This window comes from Mustela erminea, chromosome 6 (genome assembly GCF_009829155.1).
Source record: "Mustela erminea isolate mMusErm1 chromosome 6, mMusErm1.Pri, whole genome shotgun sequence".
NCBI lineage: Eukaryota > Metazoa > Chordata > Mammalia > Carnivora > Mustelidae > Mustela > Mustela erminea.
In genome coordinates, this window is record NC_045619.1 from 5,482,692 (window position 1) to 5,507,315 (window position 24,624).

A 24,624-nucleotide genomic window follows, 5' to 3' on the forward strand; every position below is an offset into this window, starting at 1 on the left:
TTTGGTCCCAGATAGCCAAGTCCTCATGTTTACGTGGGATCAGAGATTTCATTCTAAGAAGATCAAGAAAGGAGATACAGGTGAGGAAGAGCCCTGTTCCGGAGTCTGGCGACCTGGCCTGGAATCCTAGCTCTCCACCCCTTCCTATCTGTGTGGCCTTGGGCGAGTCACTTCGCTTCTTTGGGCCTCAGTTTTTTCCTCTGCAAAATGGAGATAACGACCGCTCCCTCTTCATTCTGTTGTCAGGAGGATTCAATGATTTGATCGCACACACCAAGGGCATAGAAGAGGGCCCGGCACATATAATCACTCATGAAACACTAGCTATCTACGGATGCACCCGTGCCCGACGGATGAAGCTACACGGGCCGATGAGTGCGCCACCCGCCTCTCAGCCATGACCGCCACCCCCCAGGGGACCGGAACTGTCAGCCCCTGGGAGATGAGTCTTGTACAACAAGCAGGTTTCCAAAAAGCAGCTGCAAATGGACTTCTAGAAGCTGCTCCCATTTAAACATTCACTCATGTGCAAATTCCCTGCCACTCGGTCGAGCAGGAAAGGGCTCCTCCTTCTTGGGCCTAAAGCCCCCCGACCCCACCGCACCCCACTTGAATGGTATCAGCAAACACTTCGAGACAGCCAAGGGGAGAAACCTGGGGGAAAGGAACCTGTTCTAAAAGGAAGACGCCCTCTGTAAGTTCACACCCCCCGCCCAGCAACAACTAAGGCAAATACGTCAAGGCAGCTCCACGCGCGAATTAGGAAGACCCCCAAATGCCCATGGTTGTTCTGACTTCTGTGAAGGGGTCAGTGGAACAACATCGCTGAAATGCCCACCTCACCGTGCCGGCTCCCCGAGCCCCCAGTGATCCTGAGGCTCAGAGCCGTGGTTATGCAGCCCTCTCTTCCAGGACCCTCACCCCCAAAGTCCCAAAGCCCCTTCCACAGGCCACAGCACACAGCCGCTCCTCTGCAGCGTCTGCCAGCCCGTCTGGCCTCCCCTGTCCCCTCGGCCTAAAACAGCCCCCTTTCCCTGCACCAGCAGCACATGGCCCACCTGGCTGGGTCATTTGTCCACTCCCCAGGGATGGGGCCTCACCATCGGCTCGTCAGAAACCATCCCCACCCTGGAGAACCTCAGCGTAGAACCTCGGGCTGGCGTCCTCTGCTGTATCATCAGGACACACACAGCACCGTCCCCAAGTTCACCCAGTTCCCAAAAGTCACCTATGCCGGGACACACAGCTGTGTGTCTGCCCCCGGCATCGCCATTCCAAAGAGGCATTTGTTCATTCCCTCATTCATTCATTCATTCATTCGCACAAGTGGACAGAAACAATTAAGTGACACATGGTGTCTGGCCCGCGGTGGGAGCCTGGCGTCTGCCTTGGACACACACCCTTGGCTCAGCCAAGAGCAGCCTCACAGCTGTGGAGACCCACAGCAAGGGGGACGAGGAGCCAGCGGGACCCCCCTCCCAGGGGGCGGCCAGGGCCAGCAGGCAGCATGGGGCCGGGTAGAAGCCGGTGGCCGGCCCACCCCGCGGAAGCCCTCTCCTACCCTGGCCTCCCCACAGTGCAGCCCAAACAGGGCATTTGGACAGAACTTCCCATTCCAAAAATCAATATTTAAAGCTCCAAGCCTGCCAAGTGGAGGGGAAGGCCTTGCTTATAAATATTTGTCTCGACTGGTAGAGCCTGGCTTCTCACTCCCTGCAGCCCCCCAGGGTTGCTCCTGGCCGCCGGCTCTCGCAGCTCCCAGCCAACGGCCAACTGGCCAACGGCGCAGCGGGAAGGCCCCAGCGGGTAGGACCCGCCAGCAGCCCAGGGAGCGGGGCTGGGCCGTCTCTGCACCCACACCTCCAAGCTAGGCCGCCCGGGGGCTCTCCATCTGTCCCCCAGGCCATGGCAGAGACAACCTCCTCTGAGGTTTCTCCGGATTCCAGGCAAGCAGCTTTTCCCAGGGGCGCTCCATATTTATGTCTTTTTTGTTTGGGAAGAAAGCAAAAAGCTGAAGACAAATCCCTGAGGGTATGCTTATAAATCCGCCCACCATCGCCCGCCGCGGGGACAGCGCTCCAGCGCCCTGCCCACAGCTGTGCCCGGGAGGGGACGGCGCAGGCGCCCGGGGACAGCTGTCGCAAGGGCGGTAGGCGGTCCAGTCAGCTGAGTGCCATTCCCAGAGAGGGAGTCATTCATTCCCCCATTCATTCATTCATTCATTCATTCACACACTGATTATTTACCTGTACCAGGCACCAGGGGCCGGACACGCCAGGAAGCATAAACAGACCCGGGCGAAATCCCTTCGGGAGGGCATCTCCCAGGCCGCAAGAATGGCACACACAAGTCAGAGCTGAGACAAGGGCTGGGGTAGGAGACGTGGAGGTGTGACAGAGAGTGGAAGGTCGGGAGGGTATCCCCAGGGAGCAGAGCAAGGCCACCTCCTGCCCAGCACCTACCAAGCCACTCGTTGAACTTCTTGACCTCGCTGGGGAGCCCCAGCTCCGTGAAGTCCCCGGCGTGGATGAGCACGTCGCCGTAAGGCATCTGGATGGGGTCGGTCCTCGAGTGGGTGTCCGACACACAGACGAAGCGGGTGTAGCCGGGTGGCTTGGGGGCATCGTGAGGCACAGGGTCCACCCTGGAGGAAGAGAAGACACCACAGGTGGGGTTGTGTCCAGCCCGGGGCCGAAGCTGCTGTTCAAGGCCCTGTCCCCTGAAACCACACCCACTCCGAACACGGACAGCATGCCTGGCCTTCCCAATGGGCCCTCGGGGGTTCGAGTCCTAACTCTCCTGCTCGCTAGGCCGGCAAACCTGTGTGTTCCCCCTGGCCTCAGTTTCCCTTCTGTAACACGGGGCCCTTGGAGGGTCGAAGGTGGTAAGGAGTAGGGAGCACTAGTGGCCTCGGTGTGATTGTGACAGCTAACCCGCTGTTTGGCCAGCGCTAACCCTCTCCCCCATTCCCCCCTGAGGGGCCTTTTTAGATATTTTTTCCCTGCTCTATCCCTTCCCATGAGATTTCACCACCACAGACGCATGTGTATGTGTTCCTGCTGTATCTGGGCTTTATAATAAGAAAAATAAGCTTCTTCTTCACCCCTTAAGAACCAGTTTCGCCCCCTCGGGCGCGCCAACAGCCACACCAAGAATGCAAAGGCCACAGTCTCTGTTCCTGGCGAAAGAGTTGTCTCCCCGCAGGGCCCTCGGAACACACGACTTCCAGGGAGAGCCGGTGGGAAAGTGGGGATTTCACGGGAACATATGAAACCCAGGCAGTTTTTCTAAACTCTGAGATGGTCCCATCATTTTTTTTAAAACAAGGGCTTTCCAGCGGCGCCTGGGAGCCTCAGGTGGTTTAGCGTCTGACTTCAGCTCGGGTTGTGATCTCAGGGTCCTGGGATCGAGCCTTAGCAGGAAGTCTGCTTGTCCCTCTCCCTCTACCCCTCCCCCAGCTCGTGCTCTCTCTTCCAAATAAATAAATAAGATCTTTAAAAACAAAACAAAAACATGAACTTTCCAGGGGTGTGTAGGAAAAGGGTGCTGGAATCAGAAGACCAGGCTCCGAATGCCGGCTCGGCCCCTTATCACCAATGTGTGACCTTCAGCTTGGCCTTGCTTTGCTTGACCGTAAAATGGAGCTACATCAGAAAATTAAAACAGCTGCAGGGATATAACTTCCTGTTCCGGGAAGCCCATCATAACCCCTGGTTCCGCAGACAACAACGGTGAGCGAGCGGCCCCCGGCGTCCCGGGGAATAAAGGCAGAGTGCAGGACACAAACCCAGCTCTGTGCTCCCAGTTCGGTGCTCCCCCCACCTCGCTCAGCCTCCTCAGCTGAATGATTCTGCCAGGCTCAAAACTCTTAAAAACAACGCAATGACATTTCAACGAGCTGCTCTCTCCAAATGAGTATGCCGCTCGAGGAGTTGTGTTTAAATCTAATTATGCGGCAAACCAAAAGCGGTACCATATCAGTTACATAAATACTTTTAAAGACATCTTTCTAATTATCCTTTTTTTTTTTTTCAGACAATATACTTCGAAGAAATTTAATTAACACCTTACGAGAGACGTGGGTTCGGCATGCTAATGTGCAAGGGAGCATTAGCAGGCTCTATCCACCCCAGTCGGGGGCACTGAGCCAGCCTCTCTGCAGGACATCATGGTGCCAGGGTGGGAGGGAGCCCCCTTGGTGCTTGAGGGGCGTGGTGCAGCCGACTTAAACCCCAGCAGGTCCGAGCAAGGTGTGACCAAGGAGAAGAGAAAGATTCCCCGAGTCCCAGTCCGATGGCAACCAGCAAGAAGGCACTGGGGACTCTTCCTCTTCCCTCCACATCCAATCACCCATCCATCCGTCCATCCATCCATCTGCCCGTCTGTCCGTCCATCCATCCATCCATCCATCCATCCATTCAGCCCGGCACATTCTGCCCACCCACTGTGGGCCGGCCCTGAGCTCAATGCTGGGGCCAAAGGGACTCACCAAGCCTGATCCCAGGCCAAGAGACCCCTGTCTCTGATTGCAGAGACAGACTTGGCTGGGCAGCGACAGTAAGACCACCAGCTTTGATGGGACAACAGAGAAGCTGGGGGCCAGAGAAGGCTCTAACCCAGCAAGGGGCTCCCTAGAAGCTTCCAGGAGGGGGTAAGACCTGAGCTGGTCTGGGAGCTAAAATCTCTCCTCCCACCGCTCTGTCCTCTGAGTCCCTTCCCTCCTCTCTCCCCTCCCCCACCCCAACCCTCGGACAGACCGTCTGGCAGGTGGCCGGCCTGTGGATCACCGGTACATTCTGCGGCCCCAGCACAGCGGGCTGGACCAAGGGCGGCCGTTCACTCCTGGGCTCTCGTCCAGGCACAGGAACATGAGTGAGTCGATCAGATTCACTCATTCATTTCTGATTCACCCCTTCACATACTGAGGTTGTGGGCATGTCCCAAGATGACGGAGGCCAAGTCAAAGAGACAAGACAGATGAAGAAGGGAGAGACGGGGAGGGGGTGCCACCTCCAGAGCCACCTCTGTCCCAACGAGCTCTCTTCCCCTGAGCCCCTTAGCAAGGCGCCTGAGCCAGCCTCAGCCCCATCCACCACCAGCCAGCCACGAGCAACGGGAATTCCGAGGGCCCCAGTCGGGCCGGCCTGCTGCAGGAGCCCGGGCTCCCTCAGTAACTGCATGCTTACTTCCCTCCACCCCGAGGCTACCGAGCTCAGCGAGGATGCAAACCTAATAATCCCCAGAGAAAAAAATACATACTTCCCTGCACCGTCCTCTAGCTGTCTGGCTTGCAGCAAATGCTCAACCTTGAAATAACAGTAATGAGGTCGGTGCTTGACGCCTCTCCCAGATCGAGAGCTGGTCATCTGCTAAGCACAGGACACGCACTCACTCTCCTCACGTTCACGATGACTGTGTGGGCCCATTTTACCGACAAAGACACTGAGGCTCAGAAAACACTTGGCCAGGATCTCAGCCCTGGAGGTCAGAGCAGCTGCAATTTGAAGCTTTTTTTTTTTTTTTTTTGGTTCCAGAACTCACACCAAGCTGGACTATTTCCAGGCCCAGCTCATTTCATTCAGTCAATCTGTGGACAAATGGCATATTGGGTGCCGCGTGAAAGCCAGGCACCTGGTAGGCACGAGGGCTATACCTGTGGAGAAGATACCCACAGAGGTTACCTCATGGAGCTCCCAGAAACCCAGACTGGAAATTCAGAAGTGAGGAAAAAAACAAGCAGAGTCCAAGATACAGAGAAAGAAAGAGAAAGAGAGAGAAAGAGAGGGAGCCTAACAGAAAGTGGAACACCTTGACAGCATAATTTGACCCCTAGATCCAGCTATACCTGAAGCTGGAAAACATGGGTTTTCTCACTAACTAGGTGAGCCAGTAAACTTTTATCCTTAAGACAATTTACCTTAAGTTTCCAACACTTGTAATGCCAAACGCTGACTAATATCAGAGTCACAGCAGCCCTGGGGAGTTACTGAGGTTGGAAACACTAGTCCCGTATTCAAGGCCCCAGCTAACAAGTTAAAGAGTGGATTCAAACCGGGGTCTTCACAACAGGAATTTGGGCATCTAACCTCAAAACCTTCTGTGCCAAGAGAAAACAAGGCAAAATGGTTATTTTCCAATGACATTCTGTAGGGGCCAGAGACAAGGTGACAGCTGAGGCTCTCTCTCCAAGACCTGAAACCTGTCGCCCCCTCTCCCCCACATAACAAGGGACATTCCCACAGGGATCATGGTGGCAGGTAGGGTGCAGAAGAGAGAACATGGCCTCAGGGACCAAGATCTAGGCCAGCATCCCAGCTGGGCCACTTCCTGGCTGTGCCCTGGACCCTCCCCTGCTGCAGGCAAGCTCTGTGAGGTGGGGACAGCCTGCTCACTCTGGAGACGGTGTGGTGCTCGAAGGCTGGATGTCAGTGCCCTCTTGCAGCCGTTTCCATGCCCGGGGCCCACTTCTCGCCGCTCCTTCTCCCGTGAGCCAGTGGCTCCCTGGAAGTGCAGGAACCCGCAAGGACATCAGAAGGAAAGGCCGCCCCCTCCAACATCTCTGTTTCTGGGGCAATGGGGAGCTCTGAAGGATGGGGGGCAGTGGGGGGCAGAGGACCCCTCCCTTCAGTGAGGTTCTAACTCTATGTCCAAACACGTGCACAACCATCCTCCATGGTGTTTCCGAGTGGGAGAACCTGCCAGTCCCCACCCTTCATTCAACAGTGGGGAAACTAGACCCAGAGGAGTGACAGTGACTGGTTAGTTGGCTCAGTGTCACGCAAATCCCCTCTGCTCTTTCCACGAGGCCCTTCTTCTGAGGTGACCCCCACCATGCTGCCCTCCTGAGCCCCGTGCCCGCCCTTCCTTCCCACCTCTGGGTCTTCGCTTTTGGGGGGTCCTTCAAGCCCAAGGGTTATGCTGTTGCCGCCAGGAAGACCTCCTGGATCTCCCCGACTCTTCCAGGGCCATACGTACATAGTCCTGCCTTATCCTCATTCCCTCTGCTTTCTTCTTCTTCCCATCAGTCTACCGTGGTAGGCTCCAGGGCCCAGCCCCATGCTGGTGGCAGGGAGGGACCCTGGAGGTGGGGCTGGCTTCGAGGGAAGGGGCAACCTCGTCTGTCGAACCATCAGAGAGCCTTCCCAAGGAAGTGACAGCTGGGTGACATCTGAAGAGTGAGTCTGCGTTAGCAGGGCAAAGCGTGGGGGAGGAGAAAGAGACAGCCCATGCAGGGACCCGAGGCAGGAGGGGACACAGAAGGTTCCAGGCCTCGCCTGTCCTCCTGCCTTGCCCCTCTGCCCTCCCTGGGCTGCAGGCTGGCTCTCACTAAATCCTGGGGGCCTCTCGGTGCATGGACGGGCTGGGACCACAGGGTCCCCTCCGAAGCCTCACACATCAAGAGAGGGGACGGATGCTGTGACCTGACCCAGCTGGGAAGTCCAGGGTCCCGGGACACAGGGGCACCTCCAGGCCAGGCACACAGCCATGCTCCTGCCACTCGGCTATATTCTTCAAGATGTGCTTGGGGGGGGGTCTTTCAATGGGACGGCTCGAGTCTCCACCCACAGGATTCCTTTTAAAGGCCAGCGAGAAGAGTCACTGCCTGACACCAGCCCCCAAGGCACCTCCCCGGCAGACGGTCAGGATAACCTGGTCCACGCCGGCCACCCCATCACACATCCACCCAGCCCCCCAGGGCAGGAGGCCAGGCACAGGGTTTCTGGGCCCTCAGGGTGAGGGATCATTGGTCTCGGGGCCCTGAAGCCAGAGGCCCCGTCCGGAGACTCATTACTCAGGCAAAGGCGGCCTCCTCACCGCCGGGGTCCCTGGGGGCAACCACATAAATCAAACGGCTCAATCGCGGGCCATGTTTGGGTTGTCGCTGCCGTTATTAAATATAAATTGTGGATTTATTAAATATGGCCCCCTCGCTCCCTCCCCCCAGAGACAAAGCCCAGGGCAGTGATAAATCACGGGGCGGGAAGCGGCATCCGTCCTCCCTGTCTCTCCCTCAATGGAGACTCGCCATGGAAACCTGCACAGACGCCGCCGGCAGCCGCACGCTTCCCTCGCGCTGGGGGCCTGCGGTCTCAAAGAAGGGGGGGCGGGAGGCGGCAGCCCTCCCAAGTCCCTGCCTGGCCCTGGCGTCGCCCGGCTTTATGCCAAGTTGCGTTTCAGAGCTGGACTGGCCGGAGCAGGCAACGAGGGAGCCCTGGAGAAGGAGCCCAGACCCGGGGCTCAGTGCGTGCTCTTCCCAGGCCACTCACTGCCCCAGCCAGAGCCCCACTGCCGATGGCAGCCTAGAACTCCTGCCCCGGGAGCAGGCCGCGCAGAGCAGGCCAGGAGAGACGGTCATCAGCCACGGGGCAGGCCATGGGGGTTCTGCTGTGCCCACTCTAGCTGAGGGGCCACGGGAAAGCCAGGAAGCACGCTCGCCACAACACCTGTATCATACCCTGTTACCCACCTGGATGACACGTGTGTCGCCCGTCTGCCCCTCATGGGAAGGTCAGCTCAGCACGGGGCAGGGCTCCATCTCCGACCACTGCCACAGTCCAAGCACCTAGCCCAGCCCAGGGTGCACTAACAAGACAGAACATTCACGACTAGCCCCACCCCGGGTGTGGATTTCCTGCTCACAAACATCCCGAACCCATAGCGGCTCATGGGTTAGATGGGAGCGGCCACCTCTCTCTCCTGTGGTCACTCACTGTGCTTCGTCAGGACCCAGCCGGGCCCGCAGGGGCCTGCCCGGGAAGCTCCCCTCCAGCTGAGCCATCCCCTAGTGCCCTGGCCCTCCCAGCCTGCTCCCCCAACCCATCCTCCTCTGGGTCTCAGCCTAGAAGTCATCTTCTCCACAGAGTCCTCCTCCCGGCCCTCCTCCCCTCTGACCTCCTGTTCCCCTGGCTCTGTTCTGGAACTGGGGCCGGCCTGAGTGTCTGTCGGGCCCGGTAAGCCACAGTTCCGCACGGCGTACACGACATTACCTCCGGTGTCAGGGGACCCTTTGAAGTGGGGGTGCACAAGGGTCCAGGCCCAGGACACCCCCTGCTCTGCCGGCCACCCAGCTGCTTCTGCCTGTTCCCGCTGGGGCAAGAGTCCAGCCCAGCATCCAGGGACCCCAGGCATGGTCACTTCCAGCCCCGGAGGACGAACCCAATGGACAAAAGAGAAAACCCAGCCTGGGGAAGGCGGCCCTGCCAGGCCTCAATGTCCCCCCCCCCCAACACTAAGAAATCGAATGCTGAGAGCCTGGGTCTTCCATCCCGACCCAATCTGCCAGTCTGGCCCCAGGATGGAAATAGGAGGCAGTTAGTTCCTCAAGTAGAAATGTACCAAAAAATAAAGTAGGCAGCTGGGGACACCACCAGGCCTCAGTCCCCACCGAAATGAGCATTTCCCAAGTGAACACCGAGGGAGGGGCGTGTTCCCAGCGCTGGAGCGCACCCCAGGCCTGGTGCCGGCCTTCCCAGGGCCTTCCTCCCATGAGGAATCTCTCCACACCCACGCTTGACGACAGAGGACGGCTCCAGACGGAGCCACACGGGAACCTGAAGCAGCGACCTGCCCGCACCCAAGCTCCTGCCCTGGGATTGGACACCCCTGGCCTCCTTCTCCAAAGGGGTCCACGGGCTGGATGCACCAGTCTCCCCAAAGGAACAGCCACTAGGCCCCCACATTACGGCTCCCCAGAGTTGGTGCTCACGGCCCCGGAAGAAGTCAAGGATAAAGGAGGGGGAGTGTCTTCGAGGAACCAGAGGAGCCACCTGGGCCCGAGCTGGGAGTTTAGCCATTTCCTCGCTGGGCCTCCCCTGCCTCCCCAGACCTCAGAAAACCACCCAGGCGGGAGAGAGTTGCCCCTCAGTCCCAGGGGATCCCGAGGCTGTGCCTTGGCCTTGGCATTCTGCTAGGACATCCCTGGAATGTTCCATCGGCCCCAAGGGGCATGCGGCAGGACTCCCCAGTCCTTTAGGAAAGCATTTTTGCTTTCTCTGTAGAAGCAAAAGAGCTTCAGACAAAAGAGAGGGGTCGAGCTCAGGGAGGAACCCCCAGTCCAAAACTAGGTTCCCAACGTGCCTGGAACCTGGAGCAAGGCCCTCCCCTCTTGGGGCCTCAGTCTCCCCAGCTGTACACCGAGGAACATGAATCAGACCAGGAGTCACCAACGCGAATACCAAGTGGGGGCAGCTGGCGCTCAGCCCCCCAGACACCGCCCATGAAGCGCTGTGGACCCCCAGTCGCCAGGCCTTGTGGTTTCGTAAAGCAAAGCCAGAAGTCTGGATTTTGACGTGCAGTCACCTTGCTGTTAAACATCCGTGAAACATCTCCTGGCCGGAGGAAGCAGGGCCGGGAGCCAGAACCGGCCCCCAGGCCGTCCCAACCCCGTCTCACACATCCCTCCCTCCCAGCTCGGAGCCTCCAGAATCGTGCAGGCCAACGAGCAGGAAGCCCCTGTGCCCCAGAGGCCGGGAGGCCCCCCCCTGAGCCCGCGAGCCCGCCCCAGCAGCCGGCCCCACCCAGAGCTGCCCACTTACATCTGCACGTGCGGTGGCTGGAAGCGTCCCTGGTTGATGTTGTAGAAGGTGAAGGCCTGGGTGGGGTTGGAGCTGTACTCGTCCACCTCGATGATGAGCCGGCTGTGCTGGTGCCTCCGGGCGGCCATCACGTGGGACTGGGAGAACGCCATGCCCAGGCCGCAGGGCAGGAGGGCCAGGGCCTCGGCCTTCAGGACGCCGGGGTCCCACCTAGCGCGCCACATGGACCTCTGCGGGCCGCCCGGGCATCGCCCGCCGCCGCCGCCCGGCCCCGAGCCAGACCTGGGAACAGACTGGGGAGACGGAGCAGAACCGTACGACAGTTAATCTGTTTGGGATTTGCTTTATTTAATGTCAGATGAAGATTTAGAAAGACGAAGGGGGGGGGAGGAAAAAAACACAGTCGTACAGCTCAGAAACTCATTACAGATCTTTCCAACTCAGCAGTTTGATGAATATACTTTGGTAAAAAGAAAAGGAAAGGAAGGGAGGGGGCCAAAAAAAAAAAAGAGAGAGAGAGAGAGAGAGAGAAAAGAAAAGAAACCCACAACGCCGGGGACGGATGCCTGCGTGGTCCGACATGTTTAAATACTTAAGACATTTTTTGTGGTGGTTGTTCTTCTACAAAACCCTCCGGAGCCCACAGGGTGACGGGCACAGGGGGCAGGACAATGGCTGGTATTCTGGAAACAGGTAAGGAAGTTTCACTTATCCGAATGGGGGACTAGGGAGGATTCCCCTGCCTCCCCGCCCCCGCCCCCACAGACCCCCAGACACGCCACACCCACAGCCCTGCAAGCCCGAGCAGGTGGAGAGCCCGGGCGCAAATTCCTTCCTCAACATCAGTGTCGCCTAAAGATATCTTCGAGCAGTGCCTGGAGAAGGGATTTTCCCAGACAGATTGCCATCCACCAACTCCGCTCAGGGGGTGGCCCTGGGGAGGGGTGGGGGGGCGGAGGAGGATCTACTTTAAAAAAAAACAACCTTCCCAAATCCAGTCCACACAGAACCACAGCCTATAAATGCCATCCTTCCCTCTACCCTGTCTTCCTTCGGGAAGCGCCGTCTGCATTTGTGGCGACCGGATTTTAACATCCTTCTGACTGGCCCTTCGGTCCTTCTGACTGCCCCGGACGGGGCCCCAAGCTCCGTCTCCATCTCATCCCAACAGGCTCACCCGCTTCCCACCGCCGCCAATGCCTCCTTTCTAAGACCGGCTAGCTTTCTCCTGCGTTCCCATAATTATTTTTTTTAACTGTGTAAATACATAAGGCCTGAAAGATGTTTTGTTGTGTTTTGTTTCAATTTGGGGTCATTCAGACCCTCCGATTCCATGTGCACTGCATTTAACGGAGGAGAAAATAACATGATTTAAACTCCTTCTGGTCAGTCATAACCCAGTCATGTTAAACGAAGAAAAATTCCCTTTGCTTCGCGCGTGGAAGAAGAATTGACACCATCAGAAAACAAATTAGATTAGGAAAATGACAAAAATTAGAGACTGGTGAACATTTTAATTACGTGTGAAGGAGAAGTGGATTATTAATTTTTTTTTAAAAATCTCAACAACCGGGCTCATACAAGGTGTAATAAATGGCAGCGTCTTCCTCCTCCCCATCCCCACCCCCCCCAAAAAAAAGACAAAAAAAAAAAGAAAACAACAAAAAAATCTGCTTTCCCCCAGGATACACTTGGCTTCTGTTCTTTGTCTTGCTAATTGTTTCACTGTGATTCCCCTCTCCTGGCAGAGATGACCTGGCAGGTCTGAGGTGCCCAAATCAGGGTGTCCTGGCCTCAGGACTCACAAAATCTCCGTGGGAGCTGGCCCGTGCCCCTCTGTAACCCTAGCAGAGGCCTGGGGGCCACGGACGCTGAGGCCCACACTGCCAAACGTCCAGATCTGGGTGGGGGTCTGAGCCCCAGCATTGCACTGACTCACTGTGTGACCTAAGGCCAATGTCCTAACCTCTCTGAGTCTCAGCTTCCTCTTCTGGAGATGGGTTCGATAACAGTAACACTCCCTCCCAGGGCAGCTGCGCAGGTTAAATGAATGGGGATTCTGGGCACCGCGCCTGGCGGGTACCAAGTACCCAGCTAAGATTCCCTGTTCCTATTATGATTGTTCTTCCGTTCAATGTAACACCTACGAATCGAGGGGCTGTTGGAGCAGCTGCTGCCCAGGTACGGGGGTATCTGCGGAACGGGGTGTCGACGGTGAGCAGAAAGACCTGGAGAACCCAAATGTTCTCAAATGCCAACAGACCGGAACGCAGCCCTGCTGGAAATCCTCCGATGGACACCCCTACCCGCCCATCCTATAGAGGGGAGAGGCGCCCCTCGGAGCGGGGAAGACTCCTGCGGGCCAGCACAGACGGCGTGTGCCACCGAGCTCGCATGGCAGGTGGCCCAACACCAGGGCTCCCGGACCCCTTTGCCTTCCTCTCCAGGGGGCAAAAGCTGACTCGCCCTTTACCCCTGGACAGGGCCAGCATTTCCTTGGAGTCGGGGATCGGGGTCCCCATCCCAGGGTGGCACGAGGAGCGAGACGTCTCCTGGAGGCAGGGCCTGGGTCTCGCTCACTCCCCTCCCCCCAGGCGGTGCCGGCCACTCTCCCCCCGCCCCCAGCTCTGCAGTCCTGAACAAGTGGCTTCTCCGGGCGGCTCGGCCTCCTCATCCCCGGAATGCAGGGGAGATACGGGCGTCCTCATTCGGTCGTGGAGGTGAAAGGAGGGGACGTGTGGAAACCGCCTGTCAACGGGCCCGGCACGTAGTAAGTGCTCAGTAAATGTTAGCGATTATCCCGACATTATCACTGTCATCCCCAGGGCCACTGCAGACACCTGCACACACGTCACATTAGTGAATGAGTGGCTCGAGGGAGGGATCCATGAGTGGATGGACGGACAGACAGACGGATGGACGCATGACGGACGGATGAATAGATGAGGGGAGGGACGGACAGGCAGAGGACGGAGGGACGAAAGGAGGCAGGGATGGGGGGAGGAAGCGAGTTCATCTCTCGCCAGTCTCTTTCCCTCGTGCCCAGCACCGGCCTGCCAGAGGGTGGGTGCCAAGAGGCCTCAGCTGAAGGTTGAAGACTCCTGGCCCCTCCCCTGCTTCCCCACCACACACCCCTGCAGGGAGGCTGGCTGGGCCGAGCACAGCCCTCTGAAAGGGGAGGTCTCAGGGGCTTCCACCTGTCCCTGCCCCAAGGGGCACGAGCTCACACGCCCAGCCTTCGGCCTGCAGCCGGGGCAGGGGGGCGGCTCTGCACCGGGGACGCAGCCAGGAAAGGCAGGCAGCGAGGCGTCCCGGGAGGCACTCTGCAGTGAAATGCTGCATTTCACATAAAGGGGGTTTGCAATGGGCCCTGCTTGAAGAAATCAGGGAAACCGGGAACGCAGAGCCTTCTTTTAATACCCATTTAATATTTATGGAGCCGCAGCAGCGCGTCAGCCGCCGTGTGGAGAACGCAGCCCATCCGCGGAGGGGGAGCAGCGTTGCCCAAACAAACGGCTTCTAGCTGGGAAGCGTTTCCACCTGGTCCACAGAACAAGCAGCAGCGAGCTGGCTGTGCAACAGGGCCGCTGGGACCCGCTGGGCCCCCGGCGTGTGCAGAGACCGCCTGGGCTCCGGTCCCAGGGCCGGCAGAGTGACCTTGAGCAAGGCACGCATCACGGCCAGGCAGCAGGTGCTTCCTCTGGGCCAGCGGGTGGGAAGACAATGAAACCAGGAGGAGGAGGGTGGAACAAATTAATTAATGCATTTATTTATGCAACCCAACATGTAACCACAAGCCCTACACACCGGCACTGTTCCGAGAGCCAGAAAGAGCAGCGAGAAAGCACACGGGTCACTGCCCACAAGGGAAGGGATGGAGGAGGCAACAAAGTAAATAGAAAAGATACTTTCAGATGATGATATGTGCCTGGAGAAAGAGCAGAGTAGGAATGAGTAGTGGGGGAGGGGGGGTTGTTCCTTGAAATTGGGGGATTGAGAAAAGACTGTCTGAGGAAGGGATGTCCCCTCAAAGGTGAGTGCTGAGAGGGAGCCAGCCAGACCCAGACCTGGGGAAAGAGAACCAAGACAGAAGGAGGTGCAAAGGCCCTGAGGTAGGAGAGGCACCAATAAATGGTCTCTCTCAGGGCACCTGTGTGGCTCAGTCAGTAAAGCATGAGCCCTGTGTCTTTCCTCCTGCTCCTGCTCCACGGGGAGATGCTTCTCTCTCTGCCTCTGCCTGCTGTCCCCCGTGCTTCTGCTGTCTCCACTGCCATCTCTCTCTCTCTGTCAAATAAATAAATAATCTTCAAACAAATAAAATAAAAACCAAATGGTCTCCCTCTTATTGTTTTTGTTCTTGACCCCTGGTGTGCTACCACCGTGGAGAAAGGCTGAACTTCGAAGTCCTAGGAGTGGGTGCAAACTCCGCCTCCAGCACTACTCAGCTGTGGGACCTGAGCAAGTCACTTAACTTCTCTGCGCTGCTTCCGCTGCCTCATTAGGCCCCTCTCGGGGTAACAGAGGAGATGAAGTAAGCCCTGTGCCTACCTCTCCAGAGAAGCCCAATTGGCCTGCTTGGATGGGCCGAAAATTCTTGAAATTTCTGGGTTGAAAACTTCTTGTTGAAATATTGCCTCTAATTTGTAGGGCCCGCTTTTCAAGTCGGATTCTCTCACAAGGTGATTTATCTTTCTGGTTCCCCCCAAAGACATTTCGTTGGTGGTCCTCGGATGCCACGAGGAACCTGGACATCAGCCGAAGCACCAAGCGGTAAGGAGCAATTAGGCACCAGCTGTATGGAAAGGTCATAAGTTGGGAAGAAGCCGGCTCCAGGCCCTGTGCTCTCTGACTGTCCCCACAGCCTCGTCCGGCCTCCTCCGAGGCCAGCATCGCCAAGGCCAGCCCAAGCCAGCCTCCTGAACAAAGATCCTAAAATGCACATTTGACTAAAGCCACTCCCTCCTGCTCACCAAATATCCCCAAGGCCATCCTGCTGCTCTGGGCTGAAGCCCCAGATCCTTCAATCAGCTCAGAAGGCCACACTGGATGCCCAGGCTCCCTCTCACGGCTCAGGTGACGCTCCCACTCCCTAGTTTCCCCGCAGCACACCGGCAACCCTGCCTCTGAGCCTTCACACGCACTGTTCCCTCCGCTGAAAGGCTCTGTGCACCCCGCATGAACGGGCGCACACACCCGGTTCCTGGGCATCTCCCTGACCTTCCCAGGCTGCGCCAGGCAAGCAGGCTCCAGCCACAAACCCCCAAGGGCTTCTCTCACCACATCCCTGTGTCTGAGCTGAATGAGAGCCCAAGAATAAAACCGCAGGCGAACGAAGGAATGGACGAGAGGAAACGCTCAGGCGCTCACAGCTCACAGCCTGGATTCAAAAGCAGCTTTCACCTCCCGAAACTCAGGTCTCCGCCCTGTAAGGCTGCGGACGCGCAGACCTCCTTCCCAGAACCCCTGGGCGGACACCAGGACATGGGGCCTCTGAAAGCCCCTGGCTGAGGACCCAGCACACAGTAGGTGCTCACTAAAGGTCTCTTCCACTGTGGTTAGAAAGTTCCGGTGAAACCCGGAAGCTCTGCAGGGAGCTTGTGAGAATCGAGCAGAGATTTTCAGATAATCAAGGAACCCTCCTCCCTCACCTGGAAGCCGGACTCCCGGCCTCTTCCCACCCACCCCGTTACTGGGCGACCACCCCCACCCCGTTAATTCACACTTCCCGGGCCACTGTCATCGGACACAGACAGAACAGCCTGCCCTGGACCCTTGACTACCTTTCCGAGGCAAGTTCCTCACCGCCTACCTCACCCAACACACTGCAGGTCAGCCCCAAACACCCACGGTCCCCACTCAGGGGGTCTGTTCTGCAACCCACATGACTCAGATGTATAACTGACCTGCAAAGGGCTTGGGGAGCAGCCAGGCAGATCGAAAGTGCTGCTCAGAACCCCATTAGGATGAGGGGGAGGAAATGGGGTCTCTGGGCCCCGGAAGGCCCCCACCCAGCTGTGAGACCAGCCAGCATCGGCCAAAGGCCCAGAAAGGAGAGACTGTAAGAGGCCTGGGCTTACACGGAGCATCTTTGCAAAGGAGACACTTGGGTCATGCCGGCAGCAAAAATACGCCCAGCAGATTCGGGAGGGAAAGCCACGAGCACGTGCGCCACCAGGGGTTGCTGATATGAACATCAAAGATAGATTTCCTTTGCCATAAGGCTTGAGGCATCCTCTTCCACCTGACACGGGCTCCTCAAAGCCAGGGCGGGCCCAGGACGGTCCTGGCTCATAGTCCCCTGCCGGTCATTCTTGCCGGCATCTTCTCTGGCTTTCCAAAGCGTCCCCATCTCAAAGACAGTTGGAAATGTCATAAAGGGCAAAGGTTTCCATCAATAAAGCCAACCCAAGGCCATCAAGGCAACCACCCCTCAAAAAGCACTCATGTTTCTCTTCTTGGCATCTTTGCACCCAGGACAGTGAGGCTAGGACAATACTGCGCTGTGCTGGGTCGGGAACTCAGAGGGCAATGACCACACAGGATTGTCCACGACAGAGAAGAAGCCCCAGAGAAACACACACCCCAACAGTCTCCCCAAGGCAGGGTGGTGACAAAGACCGATGCCTGGACAGCTTTCTCCGGGAACCTAAGGGCTTCTCTATCTTTCTCCTCATCTTCTCTAATGGCGAGTGGGGGCAGCTCTCCAAGTCAGCCCAGCCTGCGGGCGACTGTCCCCACCGATCACCCAGCCCAGCCTGCGGGCGACTGTCCCCACCGATCACCCAGAGCGACTCGAGGAGAGAAAGCCAGCTCAGCGCAAGTCACTGCTCCCTGGGGCATTTGTCCAATATTTACTGCCACGTGGCGAAGGGTCACAGAGAAGCCACGCGAACACCTAAGAAGTCCTCCTGAAGCCAAAGGCAGGAGAAGTAATATTTCACAGAAAAACACCAAGATGCAAGGGACGAGGGGAGACGAATTCTTTAAGCCACGCTTCCACTCAAGTTCAAAAATCACTTTGAAATGGTTTTGTCTTTCCTTGCTTTGCTCGTGCCTGAAAATCTGCAATTGATCAGTCAGTAGTTAAAAATGTCATTGGTGGGGGGGGGGGGGGGTGCCTGGGTGGTTCAGAGGGTTAAGCCTCTGCCTTCTGCTCAGGTCATGATCCCAGGGTCCTGGGATCGAGCCCCACATCGGGTTCCCTGCTCAGCAGGGAGCCTGCTTCCCCTCTCTCTCTGCCTGCCTCTCTGCCTACTTGTGATCTCTATCTGTCAAATAAATAAATAAAATCTTAAAAAAAAAAAAAGTCATCAAGGTGTTAAAAAAGAGAGAGAGAGAAACTCAAAGGAAAGGAAAAACAAACAAATAAACAAACAGCCCACGGCAGGGGTGGGGGGAATCAAGCCCAATCCACAGCATCCCGAAGAGGCCAGAGGCCAGCCCTCTGGTATGCCCGGCCCGCTCTCAGACTCGGGTCCCCAGGACGGAGCACGGCCCCCTGCAGCTGGGGTCGGCAGCCTCGCCGGTTGAGTGATGGGCCAAGCTGACGAAGGCACACATATCGTGAAAATTAGACATCTTCCTTGAAAAAGGATCAACCACGAGTGACTTTAAAGCATTTACCACTTAAAAACCTTTTAGCTGGGCCCATTTTGAATTATGACTACATGATTTTAAATTACACTTTCTAATTCCTCGCCGCCCACCCCCCAAGCACTGGCTGCCGCTTCATTTTCCAATTATGTACTTTTATTTCAGAATGATGGAGAGCGCTGCTTAGTGGATCATGTCCTCTCTGCCACAAATAGCTGCTCACTTATTCCTTTAATTTTAGACACGGATGCAGTCAGTTCACCCGGCTGGTCTTCAAATTCCGAATATTCTCCAATCCCACAGCACCCAACGAGGCCCAAGACACGGAGAAACCCACAAAGCTCAGGCTGGGAAATATGTTTGTAAACCAGCGCTCAGCTCCATAAATTAGTATAATTCTTGGTGCTTTCTCTATCCATCTAGTACATCAGCAATCACATAAATAATAACGAGTGGAATGATTTTTCTTCTGCAAAGTGCTATGTCCTAGTTTTCAAAATAAAGCATTTGGAGATTCACGGAGCCGCGGAGTTGAAATAGGAAGCTGCCCAGATCCGTCTCAAACACGCACGCAGACACGCTCACACACAAAAGGAGACAAGAGGTAAATGTGTGTAAAAAAAACAAAACAAAAAAATCAGCATTTTGAATCTCCTTCCCACATTCATGTCAAGTCACACTCAACGGTCATGGGGTTTGGAACCCACATGGTTGGGGAAGAGGGGGGTCAAGGAAGAGGGTCTGGGCTGTTCAGCATTCAAGTAAAATTTGCAAAGAAAGTGAACGTGGATTTACAGTTCTCACGGAAATCTATGAAACAGATGTCACTGAAGCGTAATCAAATCGGCACTATGGTAAATTCTAATCCTTAAGTCTGAGATCGAGGTTTTGCCATTTTTATGATCAGCGCAAGTGCGTTTTTGGTGGTCGTGGGGAATCTGCAACTACGGATGAAACCTCTGAAATATGGTCAATTAACTCATGTGTCTGAATGACCAGGAAAAAAAAAAAAAACGGCAAAACTCAACTCTCCACCTCCCACACCCTGGGGGAAGGAACATTTGCCTTTTCCACCAGCACTGCAATGCCGCAATGCCAAAAGCACTTGGTTGTGAATGGAGAAAGACAGGGCTCGGGCACTCACACTTCTCAGGTAGCCGGAGCAATATATTTTGCGGTCTTGAGGGCTGCAGCACCGTCGGAAAATGCAAAGGAACGAAATGAGGGGGAAGTGACCCATACGCTAGAAATCGGAAGTAGGCATCATTTGCTCCTTAAAGTGATGAAATTAGCGTGGGCCATGCCAAGAGTCTTTCGATGTGCACCAATGCTGAGTCTCAAATCCTTCTTGGAAGGAGGGGACGGACATGGGAAGGCATTCGATGGAAGCAAACTCTCCGGCCCAGGTTTGGGTGGCAGAGGGAGGAATCTACTCCCTCTGAACATCACCATCAACCAGAGGGGAGACTTCTTGTTTTCATTGTAGCTGCTTTTATTGATCGTGTGTGACCAGATTGTGACATCAAGCCACCCAATTCATGTCCAAGAAAACCCCCAAACAGCGATTGATGGAAAGCCATGAAAAGACCAAAGAATACCTCAAGTTTGCATCCGAGTTCAAAACGAAAACCTATAATCTCAATTTGCTGACATTTTTTTGATGAGGTTGGGGCTGTCCGCCTGCACCATAGATCCTTCCAACGGAAAGAAGATAGAACTAAATTTCGTCTCATTAGGACCGGAAAAAAGTCAAAATAAAGTAAAATATTTCGTTTTGGCAGCAGAGTGGCCAGATCACCAGGGAGAGCCACAGTGAATCAAATTCACCAAGGAACTATTTATACCTTCGCTCCAACACCACCCCCAAAAAAGGGATCTCTCTCTCTCTTTTTTTTTCCCTTGGGGTTGCTTTTGCTTTAACGTTTTCTTTGCTTCTTCGGATTCGAGGCAAACAGTCTCAGAGGATGAGGGCTGGTGGCTTCCTTCCGTGGAGACGGCCGCCCCCCAGGATGCCCCGCTACAGGGATCTGCTCTCAGAGTGACCCGGCACCGTCTAGACAGCTCTTCTGGTGCGAATCATGTCCTTTGCTCACTCTTCCCTGCCCCCCAAACATTTGGCCTGCCTGATTCCAGAAGGGAGACCCCACAAGCAGCCCGTCAGGGCGAACCTGAGGACCCATTCCCTGACTCCTGCATCTGGGGAGCCCCTTTCCCCCAGGGTCCCTGATTCCAGAGGTGCAGGCAGACAAAGGTACCAAGTGCCGAAAGAGAGATTTCAGGGAGAAGAAGAATGCGGAGGGGAGAGGCTTGAAAAGACCCTTTTTCTGCTCACAGCGAAGGAGGGGCGTTGGGAGAGACGTGTCACATTGTCACATTAAAGATTTTGACAGACAATTCAGGGATAACGCAGAAATTCTATCCTTAACTGCAGCTCGGCCGCAACTTGAAAGGCATTAACTAACCTCCACTAATTGCATGTTTTTTCTGTGCATCATATTTACTTGTTAAAAGTCTTTGCCTGGCCGATTGTTTTCCCTGCCCCACTATTCATGCTCAGTTCACAGGCCTGAAGCTGGAACAACAGAATCATTTCGATAGATTAAAAAGATGAGGGCACTTTGCGGGGGGAGGGGGGTTCTTTTTTCCACTAGTCTGAACCAGGAATGCTGGTTTTTCTTCTTGAGTGCTGCCCTTGAGTGAAATCCTACTACTGTCCTTAATTCCTCAGGGCAAAAAGACGTGTCCCAGGTTAGGTGAGCACACGAGGGGCCGTCCCTGCCAGGGAATGTAGCAAGTTCAAGGAAAACAAATGAACTTGAATTGCTTTCATCGGATGAAGATTTCATAGTCTCGAGGGTGGTCTGGGAAATTTTTTAAAAGCAGGCTTTTCTTGAAAGGTTATTCTATCTATTGGCCTATACATTCCTGACACAGTGTAGACACTAGTAGAAAGACCCAGAAGCCCGGGGCTTTTACCCAAACTCAGACCTGTTCTATCAGTCCACCGGGCCTCATCTGGGGGGGTGGGGGGTGATCCTAAGTGCATCCACAGCTGTCGCATCAGAACGAGGGCTCCCCACACGCAGGTGATACTCTGAGCCTCCCCATCAAACATGAAAGGGATTTACCTCAACCCACGTCTCGCGAAAATTCTGGGGTAGAGAAATAAATAGAAAGGCAGCCCCACGTTGAACCACTTCTGAAAGCATGATGAAACCTCTGTGACAGGATTATCGCCTTTCGACTCGCCATCAGCCAATTAATATACCTCCAAGTGAGGACTCAAACAGATGTAACCATTTCGCAGAAACCCATCTTGAGAAAAAAGATTTTACAAGTGTTGTGGGGCTGCCACTTGGAAAGCCAATTTGCAGGGAGCTGAGCCTCGTGAAGCACGAATTAGCAGGCATGGCTCCCGCACCACGGTCCCTGGTACACCGTGCCCAGCTCCAGAATGCCTCCTGATCACCACCGGTTGGCTCTCAAGCCCCGTGTGCTCTCCACCACTGGAACCCTGCCTCAGCTCAGCCAAAACCACCACCCCCTCCCCAAATGGTCTCCCAGAGCCTTGGCTCCCGTGGACCAAGGCCTGGCTTTCAACCTGGCTGTGGCAGTCCACTGGTGGCTTTGCCAACACCCCCCCTTCCCTGCCCCGAGCATTTGAGCCAACCTGACTAATTATTCATGAAGTTGGTGTAATTTTTTTTTCCCCCTGCAAAGACCAACCAGGGTTTTGAGGATGAGAGTGCCTGGCCCGACTCCCTGCAAGGCCGATCCCTACTAACAAGTCTCTCTTCACCATTCACGGTCCATCCATCCAGCCGGCTCCAACACCCACCAGCCCACCCACTTTTGTTCCCCAGTTTAATTTCATAATTGTTTCCCGCTTACCCAGCTCTGCTCTGCTCTGTTTAATAGGGGCCTTGGAAATGGGAAAGGGAGGCCACCAAGCTACTGGAAGGAACCTGGGAGAGGTCTGACCCAGTGCTGGGGGAAACGCATCTCTGAGAGGTCAATGGGACAAACTTGAGAAACATGGCCAGGGCCAGGCCTCTGGCCCTCCCGCCTGAGCAGAGAGGGCATGGGCGGGAACGCAGAATGGTGGGTCTAGGACCCCAAGCCGAGGTCTGCCACCCACTCCTGGACACGTTAGCTCTCAGACGGACCCTCCTCTGTCTCCACTTGGATCAGGGGATGCTGTGAGGGAATTCCCTGTCGTATAACAAGTCCCAGAATAAAGATACAAGAGACAGGACCGCTCTTTAGCATGGAAATAGGACCTGCGAGTGCTGGGAGCTGCCTGGTTAGCCCCTGAATCCTCGGGGCCGGGCACACAGCAGATAGTACCAAATACGCGTGGAATGAGTGAGCGGATGGATGGACGCGTGCAGGCACGGCCGCATGGGTGGATGAAGTTTCCAGCAGCGCCCAGCGAAAGTGGCCACTAGACCAGCATTCGTAACCCCCTCCCCTGCCCCCAAGTGCCCGCAGGGGCTTCGCTGCGCACAGTAGGCTCTCAGCGACCAGGGGCTGCTATTGTTAGAACCGTCATCGTCACTTGCGCCCCGCCAGTCCGCTTCCTCCACCAGCAACTCCGCTAGCAGCCGGCACAGACCCGCGAGCCGGGGAAAAGTTTCGCTGACCCTTCGGCCCCAGTCAGAGTCCAGCGCCCCGGCCGAGGCCCCTCCCGGCGTCACCCGCTCGGCCCGCTGGGCGGCGGGGGTGCCCGGCCGGGGCGCCGGCACCAGGCAAAGGCGGCCAAAGTAACTTTGCGGGCGCCCCCGCGCCGCGCCGCGGGCGTCACCCGGCGCCTTGGAGAGGGTCCCGGCCGCGCCCGCTCCCGCGCCCCGCGGCGCCCCGGCCCGCGCCCCCGGCCGCCCCCGGCCCTACCTGGCCCCGGGCTCCTCTTCGGCGGCCGCGGCGGCCGCGAGCAGCAGCGCGCACGGAGGGAGGCAGGGGCCCGGCTCCCGGGAGGGAGGCGCGCAGGGGCGGGGGCTCCTCCGGCGGCGGCCGCCTCGCCGCGCGTCCGAGGCAGCAAGTGGGAGCCAGACTCCTCCTTCGGGGGGCGGGGGGCTCCCCGCCGCCCCCTCCCTCGCCCGCCGCGCGGCTCCGAGCCTCCCCGGCTCCCCCTCCCGCCGCCTCCCTCCTACCTCGCTCGCTCCCGCCCGCCTGCCCGCCTCCCCCGCCCCGGCGCCGGGAGGGCCGCGCTCGCGCCCCGGGTCCCCAGCCCCGCGCGGCCGCCCGCCGGGGCCCCCGCGGCGCCGGCCAGGCCTCGGCCCTCGGCCCCCGCCCGGGCCCGGGGCCCGCATCCCGCCGCCGCGGGGAAGGGAGCGGGCCGGACGCGGGGAGCAGCAGCGGGCCCGCGCTGCGGAAAAGAGCCGGCGGCCGCCCCTCCGCGCCCAGCGCCCCTCTCCGGCCCGCCCCCCAGCCCCGGGCCCGGCGGCGCGCGGGGTGGGCGGGGAGCGGGGCGGGGGCGCTCTCACCTCCGGATCCGCGGCCGCCGCGGCGGGCACCGTGTGCTGGGGCGTGCGCTGCTCCTTCCGGGGCGCCGCGGCCCCCGCCTCCGGCCTGGACCCCCTCCCGGGACCGCGAGGGCACCCTGTCCCGGACCCCTAACCCCCCATCTTCCGCGGAGAAGCGGACCCCAGCCCGGAGGCTGCATAGGCCCGGTTCCGCCTCCTGCGCCCCCATCTCTTGCTCCCGTGGGGTCCCAGGTCCCAGATCCCAGGGTACAGCGGGTGGCCAGCAGAGGCCTGACCCGGAGCAGGGCAGGTAAGCCGGGCAGGGCCACAGAGAACCTGGTGCCTAGTTTGCAGAAGGTCCTGCCTTGTTGAGCAGAGGGCAGAGCGGCACCCCTAGAGGCGGTGGTCCCACCCGGGGGAGTGTGAAGGGCCCCTTTTGACCTCCAGCCCCCCGCCACAGTGGAGGGCCATGTCCACAGGGCTTGCAGCCAGGGCACAGGTCAAGCCTGGGCCTCCCAGACTGAGAGGGAGGTGAGAAGGGGGTGTGGCCCCTCAGAGGCCCATCGAAGGCTCCTCAACAATATTTCTGGGTCCCCTCCCCCAACACTCACATCACACGGTGGCTCCCACTCCTGCATTCTTCGCTGCTTCAGACTCAGTATGAGGACACCCTGCGTGGGCGCCTCAGGCCTGGCCTGCCCTTGGGGACAGCCCAGTCTGGTAAGGAGGCAGACAGGGACACAGGAGAATTCCCCGCACAAGTGCTGGCGCAGAAGCCAGGCCGGCTACCTGGGGTGGCTTCTTGGAGGTGGACACACCCCAGCTGAAAAAGTGTGTGCCAAGGAGAAAAGGTATGGAAAAGGCATTCCAGGCAAAGGGAACAGTGCATGCAAAGGCCTTGGCATGTTTGGAATGGCAGCTTCAATGGGGCTAGAGAAAGAGGAAGTGGGGGGAGAGGGGAAGATGGGGTGGGGGAGGGGGAGGGATAGGAGCCAGCTCAGGAAGAGCCTTGGATGCCTGCCTAAGGGGGTGGA

At 57.3% G+C, this 24,624-nt stretch overlaps 1 protein-coding gene across 3 annotated transcripts in view; it reads right to left on the reverse strand.

Annotated features, from left to right (window-relative positions):
• MPPED1 (metallophosphoesterase domain containing 1) overlaps positions 1-24,423 on the reverse strand; it is a 74,531-nt gene extending 50,108 nt beyond the window's left edge. Inside the window, exons 1-3 of one of the 3 annotated variants that reach the window (XM_032346015.1) lie at positions 24,202-24,423; positions 10,536-10,828; positions 2,463-2,644 (exon numbers count right to left, since the gene is read on the reverse strand). In XM_032346015.1, the coding sequence (XP_032201906.1) occupies positions 2,463-2,644; positions 10,536-10,828; positions 24,202-24,228 (502 nt within the window). In that variant the 5' untranslated portion in view covers positions 24,229-24,423. Of the gene's footprint in view, positions 1-2,462; positions 2,645-10,535; positions 10,829-23,018; positions 23,253-23,611; positions 24,137-24,201 lie in introns of those variants that run through there. The other 2 variants (XM_032346016.1, XM_032346017.1) reach the window with 2 other exon arrangements.
• Positions 24,424-24,624: the final 201 nt, after the last annotated feature.